This window comes from Oryzias latipes, chromosome 2, assembly GCF_053564925.1.
Source record: "Oryzias latipes strain Hd-rR chromosome 2, Olatipes_Hd-rR_3.1".
NCBI classification, from domain to species: domain Eukaryota; kingdom Metazoa; phylum Chordata; class Actinopteri; order Beloniformes; family Adrianichthyidae; genus Oryzias; species Oryzias latipes.
The window spans coordinates 27,588,165-27,602,538 of record NC_136238.1 but is presented as its reverse complement, the minus strand read 5'-3'; the positions used below and the strand labels follow the sequence as shown (position 1 = coordinate 27,602,538).

General features: G+C 39.4%; 2 protein-coding genes across 4 annotated transcripts in view; one reads left to right on the top strand and one right to left on the bottom strand.

Annotated features, from left to right (window-relative positions):
* Positions 1 to 14,374, top strand: part of LOC144986855 (uncharacterized) — a 265,622-nt gene that overhangs the window by 79,389 nt on the left and 171,859 nt on the right. The gene's annotated exons all lie outside the window — the stretch shown is intronic.
* LOC144987221 (uncharacterized) overlaps positions 2,363 to 14,374 on the bottom strand; it is a 223,153-nt gene continuing 211,141 nt past the window's right edge. For 2 of the 3 annotated variants that reach the window (XM_078936351.1, XM_078936359.1), the window contains exons 3-12: positions 9,962 to 10,084; positions 9,016 to 9,269; positions 8,822 to 8,914; positions 8,007 to 8,054; positions 7,807 to 7,932; positions 7,549 to 7,719; positions 4,087 to 7,455; positions 3,709 to 3,818; positions 3,410 to 3,624; positions 2,363 to 3,255 (exon numbers count right to left, since the gene is read on the bottom strand). In XM_078936351.1, coding sequence (XP_078792477.1) covers positions 7,363 to 7,455; positions 7,549 to 7,719; positions 7,807 to 7,932; positions 8,007 to 8,054; positions 8,822 to 8,914; positions 9,016 to 9,269; positions 9,962 to 10,084 — 908 coding nt within the window. In that variant the 3' untranslated portion in view covers positions 2,363 to 3,255; positions 3,410 to 3,624; positions 3,709 to 3,818; positions 4,087 to 7,362. The remainder of the gene's footprint in view (positions 3,256 to 3,409; positions 3,625 to 3,708; positions 3,819 to 4,086; positions 7,456 to 7,548; positions 7,720 to 7,806; positions 7,933 to 8,006; positions 8,055 to 8,821; positions 8,915 to 9,015; positions 9,270 to 9,961; positions 10,085 to 14,374) is intronic. The other variant, XM_078936354.1, reaches the window with a different exon arrangement.

Sequence of the window (14,374 nt, the reverse complement as noted above, 5' to 3'; positions counted from 1 at the left end):
AGCAGAGACTGTTCACATCCAGGAGAATCTGGACTCCAATGAATCCCAGAGAATCTCCTCTCTGCTGTTTGGACACTTTGACCAGCAGAGGGCAGCAGAACTTTCAGCAACTCTGGATCTGATCCCACAAAAACAATCCATGGATGATCAGATTTCAGAAGATTTGAAGGATCAAAGACAAAGATGTTCTGAAGAGAAGGTGTGAGAAGAAAGTCCAGAATGAATCCACTCTGACTTCTCCTCATGTCTCTGAAGCTTGTGTCTTCATGTCTTCACCTCAGAGTTTCTTCTGGATTCCATGTGGATCAATAATATTGATCATGTTCTGTTGTCATTTTCCATCAGAACTTCAGGCTTTTCTCTGCTGATGATCTCTGAGCTGAACTTCTTGGAGGAATTCCTGAATCTGGGATTTGGAGCAAACAGTCAGAACAAAGGAGGTTTCCATTTCTTCTAAGCTCTGCCAGAAGAAAAGAGCTGAAGCTTGAAGCTGAAGCAGCATTTGCTCAGAGAATCTGTCCTCCAGACCAACAAGTCCCACCACAGCCTTGAAGACGTTTCCAGAAGCAGCAGCAGACTGTGTTCCCATGACGATGCTGAAGTCAGCTGCTGCTCTGCAGGAGAAAGTCTGCAGCTCCTCAGTCAGGAAGCTCTTTCAAGCTCGTGCACATCTGTCAGTGCAGCAGCAGAAAGCCTGTTTCCCTGCAGGAAGTCTGAGACTTTTCAAAGTAAGAGCCTCATGTTGGCAGAGATGGGTTGGATTCTTTGATGCTCCAGTGTCTTTTGGATTCAGGATGAGTTCATACAGATGTAGAAATCCCACCATGATGATCATCCTTGAGGAATTTCAAAATAAAAGACTTACAAACACCACAATCACTGCTGGATGATAAATACATTTACTCTTTATTTTCTGTCAATAAATAATATTTATCAATAAATCCTTGATTCTAAATTATAGATCTAAAGAAAATAGCATCAAAGTAATGTCTTGGTGTGAACACGTCTGAATGATTTCATGATTTGCTGTTGTGTTTCAGTATTTGTTCATTTGTACTGGGATTTGCTGTTGCTGTATCGTAAATGTAGGCGTGTCTTGCACCTCTCGGCCACCGTACTTTACAATAAAAGAAAGATAAAAGCAGTTTAAAGTTTTAAAGAAAAAGACTTAATGTGGCCTTACAAAAAAAAAGTTTGGTGACTCCATCCTAGCATCCATGGCTACGTTCACACTGCAGGGCTTAATGCTCAATTCCCAATTTTTGAAAAAATGCAATTTTTTTGCAAGGCCGTTCATGTTTCCAATAAAATGCGGACATTTGTGATCTCCTGTGTGACCGTGAAATGACCCAGAAGTGACCCGCAGTACTCAACTCAACTGTGAACGACATCACACTTCTTTGTGGAAGTAGCTAACTTACCTCAACTGCAGCACAGACAATCGTGCCACAACAGTGCTTTCCAAGTTTTTGAAAGCAACATGCCTCTATGCCCTACCATCAAGAGTCAGATCCGACCATGGTGGTGAAAACATCCTCGTTGCTTTTTTCATGCATCTTGTTCAAGGACTTGAACACAGAGGGTTCATAACCGGACGATCAGTTCACAATCAGAGAATTGAACGCCTTTGGCATGATGTAGTTCTGCACATGTTCTTCCACCTGTTGCGAACAGAAAATAATCGCATACCATCTCAACTCTGGACAGAGGGCATGCTCAAAAACATTGCAACAGACAGCACAGCTGTCAACAATGTGTTTGGGGAAAATCCCTACAGCGACCAAAACATTGATGCCATCCTAGCGCAGTATGGAATTCAAACACTGCCTCCACTTGATGAGGAAGAGTTCCCAGCTGTTCATGTAGAGCCACCTCAACTCATCCTCACTCAGCAACAACAGTCATCTGTACACAATGAAATCCAACACCTTTCGGATCTAAAGTTAAAATATCAGGCTTGCTGTACTGCTATTATCAGTATTTTGCAAACACAGGTATAGTTGAATTCTAAGCCCAGAGACAAAAGTTCATTGGCTGCATATGTCATCCAGGACTGAAAGACCGCTTTGAAGTTTGATTTTCTGTTGAAATAAGGTGGTATGGGCAGTGCAGCTGATGGAGCTAATGGTAGGTGTGCTAAATTTAGCACACTTTTGGTGCTGTATTATGTTTTGTGGGTTTTTTTTGTAGTACTGTTGGCTGACAATATTTGTATGATTCATTTCTACTTCCATTGTGTTCCAATTTGTAGAAAAAGTGGAAAAGCATCTCATCTCATTTTCAATGAGATTGAAATTGTTGAACAAAACTTTATATATGAAAAATTGGATTGAAAAGATTAATAAAAAGATGAATAAACTGGTAATGTATGAAAAACAGAATATTTAATGGTTTGAATGAGAATTTTAGATTATCAGTTGAGGAGAGAGGTTTAACTGCCAAAAACACCCCAACTTCAATCCACTAGTGGGAACAGACTGAGTGGTAATGGGGACAGGTTACTATGACAACAGTTGAGGTTGACATCCAGCCAGACTTTGTTTGCCTTCTCTGTATTCACCGTTGTACATTAACCAAACATACTGGCTGTTATGAGGGATTTCAAACTCACCAAATAATAATCCCAATAATTTATTACAGTTGGTAATAGGATATCTAATTCGTTAGATCAACCTCAGTGTTGTCATAGTAACCATGAACCATAAGCCCAATATGTGTCTCGTATAATCTAAAGAAAAAATACATCTTCAAAAAAAATAAGATATATAAACATAACTTAAAAATAATTTAAAGAGAAAAAAAAACTATACAAGTTTGAGCTAGCTCAAAAAGCTCAATATTAAATCAACTGAATCAACTGAATTGAAAGTTTACTCATGGAAAATGAACAGGATTACTGTTCCTAGATTTTTGTTGAAGTGACCTGTTTCAACAGCATTCTGTTCAATAACTTTCAAGCAAAAACATAGATCAAGTAAACTTCCATTAATATGTTTTACACACAGTGACATCATGCAAGTCCAAAGGTTGGAGCTTGCAAAATTCCCTCAATCATGTGTTGTTTGAAGGCATCATAGGAAGAGTGCAGTGGCAAGCGGAGTACAATAATACAAGTATTAGCTTCTGGGAAGATTCTGTTGTCCTCATGAAGGAACTGAATTTGAGGACGGTGTGAAAATCCCAGTGGAGGCACTGTTGAAGCTCCAGATGTAAACTCCAGTACCTTCTCTAGGGTGACTGGACTGCATTCTCCTTCTGTAACACAAGAAAGTGGTGAGAAACCGGATTTTATGTTTAGGCCACAACGTCTAGTCCTAACTTTTGGTATGTGTTACTTTGGAGCAATGGGCACACTGACAGGGGACCACAAAAGCCTCAATGTTATTATAACATATAATAAATAGCATACCATCAATATCAATTAACCAGTCACGCCAAAAGCATATTGTCGAGTTTTCTCTGTCTCTCCTGTTGCTGCCTTGCACAGAGAAGTCCACATCAAATAAAGTGCTTAGGTCCTTCGCCTGCAGTGGAATCTCCTCACTGACAAACATGTTGTAGAACACTGCCGGATTCTTCCTCAGCTCCTCCAGTAAACCAAGTGTTTTTAACTCCTCAACAAACCTATACAAACATTTTAGAATGTGTGAATCGTCCTGGACAAATGACAGTTTAATTTTTCAGACAGGTAAGACAGGTGAGGCACACCAATCTTCCATTGACGAAGAAGTCTGCAGCTGACTGGACAAGGGAATCATTCTCCTCCAGGCTGGACACATGTCTTAAGGCACCTATAATGCTGAGACTATCTGCTACCTCTGCAGGGGAAAAAAAGAGAGAAAAAAGATAATGAGTGGCTTGTAAAGATACCTTCCCTCCATAAATTACATGTTTAAGCAATAAAGCACTGGTGTTCATGAGAATGTTCATGGATATCCTAACAGCTATGGTTTGGCCACAGTCATGAGGCTGAAGGCCAAGTTGTGCAGGTAACCTGCACACGTTTGAAGCCATTCATAAATCATAGAAAATAAGGCTGTGTCACTGTACTGTCCATTCAATGTATAACAACTTTTCCCTGCTTACTTTTATTAACAGTTCCCTGAAAGCATGGTCACCAACTTCATCCACCGTGGCCGGGGGGGGTTGGTATCCCACAGATTTGATTGAAAAGTCTTTCTGAAAAAAAATGTGGACCGACTCCTCCATGGAACACACACACAGCAATCATTTTTGCCACCCACATGTACAGTTTAGTCTGCAAAGCTAAAATGAAAGAAAGAACAGTCAAATCTTGCTCTGCTGTAATTCTCGTTCATTTGACACCTTAAAATGCTATAATTAATAATAGTGCTACTACAACTAACTTTTTAATGCACATTTCAAAACATGCTTCAAAAAGGTGATTCAGTACATTTAAGCAGTGTTTTTCAACCAGTGTGCCGCGGCACACTGGTGTGCCGTGGGAAATTGGCCTCATTAACTGATCTAAAAACATTTCCCATCTCCAGGAAATCAGCTCTTTGTTCATCCAAACAGGCCCTGATAAAATACTGAGTAGTTAGGAATATAAAAGATCTTAAAATGACTTTTTCTTTGTGTTTATTTAATTCTATTAAAGACATTTTGATAAGAATGACGGTGCAGTGATTTAGCTGCAGCTATAACAGTGTAAGCAAAAGTCCCGCCCCTTTAACTGTCTCCACCAATCATTCTTGAAGGCTTAATCACATGTCATCAGTCTGACAAATCAGAAGTACAGTAAAGTCTTTACTTCCTTGCTCTGAATTCTGCTGATAAAGTCGCTCAGTTCTAACAAAAATAGCAGCTAAAGCTCGTCTTTAGCGGTGTAGCTTTCCACAGAGTCCGGTGTCAGACCGTGGAACAAGTGAACAAAACAATGAAGCTCAGAGAAGGGAGTCTTTCTGCCCTTTTTCAGCAGTTTTCACACTACATCTCCCATGATGCATTGGCTTAAAGGGACAGCGCACAATGAGTCGTCCTTGTGAAATGTCTTTAAACCACAACAAACAGTTTCTAAATTTTTCTAATTATGGCCCGCAGCACTCACAGAGTGCAAGGACCATATTGTAACTGCTACGAGGGTCGAACACTCAAAAAGGTCCAAAACGTCAAAAAAACACGTCAAAACACCAAAATATAGGGTAAAAAGTCGCCCAAAGCACACAACGAGACGACAATTGTGCAACGCAACAAAAATACACACACACACGCACAACATCAGACAAACGTTAAAATTGTAGTCGCAAAAATGACGACAAAAACCCCAAAAAGTCCAAAAAAGCCTTTTAGAAAAAACAGCCGCAACTTCCTGCTTTTTCTGCCACAATTATCACAAAATTCCACGTGAGATTGCGGGGGGGGGGCTGTGATCAATACAGACCATGAATTTTTTGTTTTTTTACGCTGGTGTGCCGTGGGATTTTTGTCAAGATTAAAGTGTGCCGTGGCTCAAAAAAGGTTGAAAAACACTGCATTAAAGAAATGACGAATCATTGAAAAATCCTAACCAAGAGTTAACAAATTCGGGCAAAATAACTAAAAATACAATAAACAAATGAAGAAACCTACCCAATACATTAAAAAAAAACAATCAGAACAAACAAATCAGACAGGAGAAATAAGGGAGCAATCATGTTTCAGTGATATACATTTCTAGAATTGTGCCAGTTGAAGGAGTACAGTCCTAAGAATTTGGGCTTCCCTACCTTGAGTATCAAGAGACAACTGCCGGTCTTTCTCGTGTCCCTCAAAGATATTTGACTGGTGGACGGCCCTCATCAACAGCCTTAGGTACTCTCTAGTCGGGCCACCTTCATCAACTGCCCCTTCACCATTGTCTGCTTCATCCACAAACACAACATCCAATTTTGCTTCAGGGTTGAAGAACCTACGCTTGAATGCCCGCAGGCTACAAAGTAAAACATTATCCCTGCACACATTTATTTGGTTGCTTGTTGGACAGAATCTCCCATCAACTTTGCTGACCATTTTTTTCAATATGGTCTGTAGATCAATTCTGCAAACAAAGAAAGTCATGCATTTTATTTTACCACCTGATTAAATGTAAAATGATATAGAAAATAAAACATTTACATACACTAGAAAAATATAAAATCAACTTAATGAGAAAAAGTCACTCATCCACAGGTCCTCCGAGGTGATGTGTTGATACAGGAGATGGATTTTGTGAAACCGACTCATCTTGTTCATCAAGAATAATGATTGGTTCTTGGACAGAAGAAGGATGGAGTGATGGTTCATCATAAAGAGTCAGGATTTCTGGTGGTTTTGAGAACAGAGTGAGCAGTGACTGGGTGGAGGGCTCACTCAGCAGAGAGCGGGTGGGGGGCTCACTCAGCAGAGAGGGGGTGGAGGGCTCAGGCAGCAGAGAGTGGGTGGAGGGCTCAGGCAGCAGAGAGTGGGTGGAGGGCTCACTCACTCAGCAGAGAGCGGGTGGAGGGCTCACTCAGCAGAGAGTGGGTGGAGGGCTCAGGCAGCAGAGAGTGGGTGGAGGGCTCAGGCAGCAGAGAGTGGGTGGAGGGCTCAGGCAGCAGAGCGGTCGGAGGGCTCAGAGAGAATTGGCTGGGTGGAAGTCTCAGGCAGTGATGACTGACCGTGAGATGTATGGTGTAGGGCAGGGGTCGGCAACCCTGGAGCGCCCCAACTATCGTGTCAACCTGCTATGACCATATTTTGCGCTCTGTGTAGGACACACTGAGGAGCGCGGGGGAAACAAATCTCAGCTGCAGAGGATGTGAACAGGTGAACAGGTAGAGAAGAAAAGCAGGTGGAGAGGCGGAGGAGGGGCTTTGGCTTCAAACTCTGTCAGAGAGATGCAAACACGGGCGTCAGATTGAGATGCAGCTTTCACTGCGGGAGTTGAAGCAGAGACTTTCCCTGGGATGATTTTATGAACTCAAACATGGAAACATGATTACCAAGTAGAACTCTTCAAAATAATAAACCTGATCTCTCCACATTCTCAGTTTCTACCATGCATTGATAAACACATCGCTCCATGCAGCGATCAGACCAGAACCAGTAGCTCCTCCCAACGCGGCCGCGGTATCATCCTTTAAAGAACATAATGTGCATTTGCAGCGACGTATGCTCCAGACGAAGTCCAATTGCCCAATCTACATGTCAATCAAGTCCCGTACTTCTCAGTGAGGATTTTGATCGGCTGGTGGATACTTTTTTTTTTATCTTTTCTGGCCCGCGATCTACACTCATGTCATTGAAGATCGACCGGGTAATGAGCACCCTTGAATAATATATACATGCATAATATATATAATGATGTCAAAACAGGTTGTGGCTCCGAGTGCTTTCTTTTCATTAGGGGCGGTCCCAAATGGCTCTTTGAGTAAAAAAGGTTGCCGACCCCTGGTGTAGGGCATAAGCTTCACTTTGTTGATCTGAGAGAATTTCCTGAAGACAAACATGCAGAATACATGAGCTTGCACAAACGAAAACACATTCAGTTTTCATTTGAGTCAGGAAATAAAAATGCAACACATTTACCTGTACATCCTTATTTGAAAACCAAAGCACATATAGAGTTGAGGATGCTTTAATGCCATGATCCATTATTGACCCGGAGGAACTACTCCCAACTGATCTTGATGATGCAGCTTCTTGCACCACAAAGATTTCACTGGCAATATCATCTTGTCCCACAAAGTCAAACAAGATCTAAAAAGATGTGAAACAGTCAAGTTTTATAACCCATTGAACCACTGAGAAGACACTTGATATTTTCTTTAGCTGAACACACATCACCTGGATTGGCTCTGACAAACGAAATTTCCTCATATTGGTGTGTCCATTTGGATATTTAAATTTGATCAACACCCCATCTGAGGGTTCCTCACATGCAGACATTCGCTGACGTCTTGCCTCAATAGCCTGAAATGTGATCTCTCATTAAAAAAAAAAAAAACCTTCCTCTAGTTTATCAAACTAATTTATTATAGACAAACCTTTTGACGTCTTTCCTCACAAGCCTGATAGACTAGTTTCTTCCTCTCCTATTAAAATACCACATTAAATGTAAGCATACATTATGTAAGAGAATGTAAACCATATATAAAACTTGGAAGCATTACCTTCTCCTCATCCACCAACAAACTTGTATTACAAAATACATCATTAGAAAATATCCATAGGTAGAAAACATATATATATATACATATATATATATATATACATACATATATATATATATATATATATATATATATATATATATTAGGCCTGCACAATATACCGCAAATTTATCGTTATCGCAATATCCAGCTCTGCAATATGCATATCGCAAAAGACAATGAAAATCGCAATAAAGCATAAACCTTAAATGTGTTAAAACAACCTTATGGCAGCTTGACCCATTTAACAAATCAAATAAATCCCTTTATACATTTGACCAGTCTGATGGACGCCTTAACGTTGTTAACCAATTGGATGGAGGCCTATTATGTTAGATGTTTGTCTCCTATGTCGACGAGGGTCATTTGGAGTAATATTTTTAAAATGTTGCAATGAAATGGGAATGATGTTTTTGGTTATTTTGTTATTTGTTTATATACCGCAAATTATACCGTTATCGCAATATTAATCTCTAATATCGCGAGTTTTCCTCATATCGTGCAGCCCTAATATATATATATATATATATATATATATATATATATATATATATATATATATATATATATATATATATATATATATATATATATATATATATATATATATATATAAAATCCATTAGATATGGAATCATTTTAATATGGACCTGATCTGAAACCACTTGAGAGGTCTCATCTACTGCTGGAGCTGCGAGTGGTGCGAATGACTTCAGGGTCATGGCAGAGGGTGGTGATGTTACCTGAGCATAGAGAGGGTAACTTCAGTTATAGGTATAGACATTACAGAGAACCCATTTATATGATTGTAGTATGATTTAAATCCCTGTGTATACTTCCATACCTGCAACACAGTGGTTCGTGGCACAATGTAAAGCCTGCTTTTACCTACAACAGCTTTAAGTTCCTTCACAGAACTAACTTGCAATTTCTCGATCTTGCGTCCTTTACTGGTCCTTGCCAATTCAAAGCCTACCAAATTTAAACTGATGCGAGGGTAGCTTTGGCAAACAAAGTTGTTTAATTCAGATAAACTCCAGTTTAACCCAATCTTTGAGTTGGTGCGTCCGGCCTCCATTAACTCGTGCACAGGTTTTCCTAAGAATGGAAGTGTAAACATCAGTATAATCGGTTCCTAGTGGCAAAGTAACAAATCACAGTGTTGCCAAACCCCAAAAGTAGAGCTGTGTGTGACTTCTACAGTTAACCTAAAATCATTTGTGTTTCTAAGTTTACAGCTTTGAAACTAAATTAACCCTACACTCCTAAGAAAATTGCATAACATATGACAGAAGAAAGAACTGGGTCTCACTCACACAGCCATCACACATTTGACCATATGTCAGAGAACATTAACATACAATATATGGTGTAGCTTAGTGTCTGAATGCACCACCCAGATCCTCACACTAACCATAACCACCATTGACTAACTTCAGATAGATGATGAAAAAGGATTCATTGGAAAGTATTCCATCACACTTTCAAAGTGATGCCTTGGCATGAGAAAGTGTTGCATAGGTGTAACTATTAAAATGGCTACATGGAAACTTATGGAAATGCATCAAATAGTAAACTTCTCTGCAATATCTCTTTAAAACAAATGCTAAGTGTATTAAAATATTCAAATGTTTCCCAATATAGACACAGTATAACAAATCGGACCATACAGGCTCAAGCAAACATAAAATCCAAAGCGGCTCATTCTATAGCTTTCTTTGCAAGATGGTTAGATAATAAGGTGTAAAAGTAAATAACACAATTCTTATCTGCTTCAATCTTATGTTTACCTAATCCATGTTTTGCCAGTTCTTCAAGTACTGTTGTGGGGGGCAGAAAACCATTATCTGGCCCTGGAAGGAGGAAAAGTTTTGCCTGCCAAATAGGGTTTTCCCTGCGGCCACCAGATCTTTCTGTAAAACACAAATACATAATGGTCAGCAGTGATTCTTGGTTAAAATGTGCCTGTGTGTCTATTTATGAGAGAGATTCACACTAATACACTTTATTAATGATGCTGACATGCATGATATTCTTGTTATTTTAAATGTACACGACTATCTATGAAACTTTCCATGTTATATTGTCATGGAAGCTGATCTTTAAATAATTTTTTTGGGTTTCAAAATTTTATTCTTATAAAGATGTGGTTTAAATGCATCAAAACAGAACTACATTTAGCTACATTAACTCCATTAATGTGTATTTGCAGTAGTTCTAGCCCTCAGCAAACCACCCGTTCAAAACGTCATTAGACCGTCACCGTGAAGACAGTCAATCTTACAGTTTTTGTCGTCAATGAATAATAATATCATTTTAAATGAACATCTGACTCCAGTAAATTCACAAAGAGACCCTATATGGAATAGGAATTGGGAAATGAATGAGTCTAATGATTTGAACCAAGTAGTTGGAGGTTTGGAAGGAATCATTGAAAACAGGTAGTTAATTTTGGAGAGAATCGTCATTTTTATGGTTGCAACTCTCCCTATTAGAGAAATGGGAAGAGTTTTCCATCTAGTGAGATCAGCCTCAGTTGTTTTAAGGAGTTGGGTGTGGTTTAGCTTGAATAGATCAGAAAGCCTAGAGGAAATATTTATACCTAAGTACTTTATGTTGCCTGTTTGTATTTTAATAGATAACGGATTTAGATAATTGCAATTAATTGATGGAATTGTGCTTTTAGACCAGTTTATGGAGTATTCTGAAACGGAGGAAAATCTATTAATTAGGGAGATAATTTGGCAGATGGAAGATTGTGAATTTGGAGTAAATAGTAAAACATCATCTGCATAAAGACTTATTTTGTGTTCTAGATTTTTGGTTTTAATGCCTTCAATGTCTCGACTTTGCCTAATTGCCGCAGCTAGAGGTTCAATAAAGACGGAGATAGTGGACAGCCTTGTCTGGTTCCTCTTTGTAAATTAAAGCTTGGAGATGTTTGATCATTTGTTCTGACACGAGCATTAGGAGGCATATAATATTTTAATCCAGTTAATAAACAATTTTCCTAAGCCAAATTTGTTCAGGGTGGCTATTAAAAATTTCCAGATGACCCGATCAAATGCTTTTTCTGCATTCAGTGACAAAATGGTTGCTTCTCGGTTGTTAATAGTTGTATAATCTATGAGGTTGATTAATCTGCCCATGTTGGTAGATGAATGTCTACCCTTTATAAAGCCTGTTTGTTCACGATGTATTAGCGAAGGAACTACCTTCTCCAGCCTTTCTGCCAAGGCTTTGCAGATTATTTTAAGGTCTGCATTAATCAGCGATATGGGTCGATAGCTAGATGGTGATGTGGGATCTTTCCCAGGTTTCAGAAGTAAGATAATATTGACAGAGTTCATATTTGGAGGTAGATAATTGTTATCCTTAATTTCTATAGTCATTCTGAAAAAAATGGGAGCCAAAATTTGCCAAAACTCGTCATAAAATTCTGCTGGGAAGCCATCTGGTCCTGAGGCTTTTTTACTAGGCATGTTGGTTAGTGCTTTATGTAGCTCTTCTTCAGTAAGAGGGGACTCCAGGGTGATTTGTTCCTCTGTTGGTCTAGGCAAATCTATGCTGTTGAGAAATAAAAGATAACGTTGTTTTTAGGTAAGATTAAAAAAACTGCTTTCACTAGGACATAGTTCCTGGAGAGCGGCAGTAGTTTTTTAGTTTTTTAATTCCCCCCTTTTAGAGACTCTAGACTTGATGTTTGCTTCTTGTATTTTTCTTTCTTGATTGTTGGAGATCTGAAAAAAATACACCTTGTTGATGTAAACGTAGAGGTCGTAAGTCTGGTATGATAAGATACATAAAAATACGCTTTTTTTAGTTTAAGATCTTTTTCTTCACCACAATGTCACAGATTTCAATAAAAACTTCTCAAGATCAGGCTTTTCACAGCAATTATTAGGTTAGATTAAAAATAGATTCATTAAATTACTTAATAACAGGTAATTATTGATTAATCACACAAATCAATCTCATGACAGTTCGAATAAAATTGTCATAGTTAATTTCTTTGACATTTTTAAAAGCTACATTTTATAAATGATTGTCTTCACAGTGTTGAGGTAAACAAGGTTCCATAGTATTTTCTATGATCTTTTCATTATGCATTTAATGGATTCTGTATATGCATGTATATTGTATTGCAGAAATCTGCTTGATTCCTGCCTTCAGTAACAGATAATAGGTACCAAGGTCACCAGTAGGCCTGTTTTGGACTTTTGGTCTCTGTTTTCTTTCTGTACTGGAGTGTTTATGGAGCCACATCACCTGCAATGCAGACTAGACAAAAACACACCATTATAATGAAGTATCTAGTATGTTTTCATCTTCCCTTACTGAATAATAAAAAAGCCTTTTAGCCTTGAGGACAGAGAGAGCGGACAGCCACAGAGCCTAACAGGTCGTGTGTCCCCACCTCTCCCGTTTTGCAAAAGGTTTGAATATTCGTGCACTCTGGTGTGTCTTTTCATTTCTGCACATTTCATTTTTGGACGTCCTGAACCATCTGTGAAGGCTGGATGGGAGGCCAACAATTTGGAGGCACGGACGGGGTGGTTGAGGACGGTTTTACGGAGTAAATTTGGCCTGGACGAAGGGTTTCTCACGAGTGGACTGACGACACAGGTGCATCCTACAAAGGTAAGCAGAAACCTGTCAATCAAATTCTGCATTTGGGCGTGGCTAAACCAACTGTCTGATGTCCACAAAGTGAAAGCTCAGAAAAGTGTAGAATTGTGCATCTGGGAAAATTAGAGTGTTTTGTAAAGAAAGAAGTTGAAGTATACAGAATAAAAGTGAAATGAAGTTTAAGAATAAAAGTAAAGTTAAAATGTTATGGAATAAAATAAATTAATGACTAATTGTCCTAGAGTGTGGTAACTCCAACAGTACTTCGGCGGGAGGCTGGTTAGCTGGGTTCGAGGCCCGGGGAGGTTAGGACCCCAGAATTAACGTCCTTGAGGTGGTGGCTCCAACAGTGCTCTGACAGGGGGCTGGTTTACTGGGTTCGTAGCCTGGGGAGATGAGGACCCCCAAATTCTGAATTGGCAAGTCTCAAGAAACGATAGAAAAAAGTTGAGAGGCTTTAAAAAAAAGAAAAACGCAAGATACCATACGGTTGAGTGAATTCAAATCAGACAGTCTCAAGAAACAATATATGGTGAGAGACCAAACGCGCCAGAAATCAGAAGATTGAGCGTTTTAGGTTTACCATGGTGTTGTAAACAAACACGTATAGGCTAGTAGAGGCTCTGCAGTGTTGGATGTTCTGCTATGTGGTTCTGGTGGGAATGAAGTGCACGGCTGTGCACGTGAGTGTGGAAGTCTGTGCACGTGAGTGTGGAAGTCTGTGCACGTGAGTGTGGAAGTCTGTGCACGTGAGTGTGGAAGGCTGTGCTGTGAAGCAGCAGCTCTGCTGGAAACCTGACGGTGTCGACACAAGCAGGAGTCTGTTGGAGCACAGAGCTCTGGATTAGGATCTAGTATTAATAAACACATGAATATTATAGTTTAATAATAAATCTTAGACTATATCATCATTAAGATTTAGTGTTGATAAACAATAATGGATCCTTTAATATTTTGGCATTCTAAGCTTGTGGTGGTGTTTCTGTTTCTAGAGTAGATAATATTGAGGGAGAATCTGACAGGGAAACTCATGATGATGGTTGGGGTCCAGATGGACCAGAGAGGAGTGTGGGGGGGCAGTTTCTAGAAGGATTAAATGGTGGTCTCTCTCTGCTGATGGCAAAGTGCAGAACATGTGATGAGGTGAGCTATTACTGGTCTGTAGAAATTCCATCTGGACTTCCACAGCATTCCAGAAAATCTGTTGGATAAAACGTCAATGAGGGTCACATGACATGAAAATGAAAGAAAAAGATCTGGAAGACACAGACAGAGAGGAAATTCTGCTGGAAAGGAGGAGCAGCCGATGTCTGAACCAACGGAGACAACTTTGATCCTAAACTGTTTGAGAAAACTGTTCCTCTTTATAGAATGATGTTGAGAAATTTTAAATCAAAATAGAAATGTTTGTAATATTATTCTGTAAAGGAGGATTGAAGTTTAGCACAGAGGAAGGTGCAGCTGCACTTTCCCATGTAGGTCTGCTGGTGGAGCAGGCGCCTGTGTGTGGGGGAGGTGTAGGTGTGTGTGTTAGGGTTGTGCCGATGGACGATACCATACCAGAGTCCCGCCGA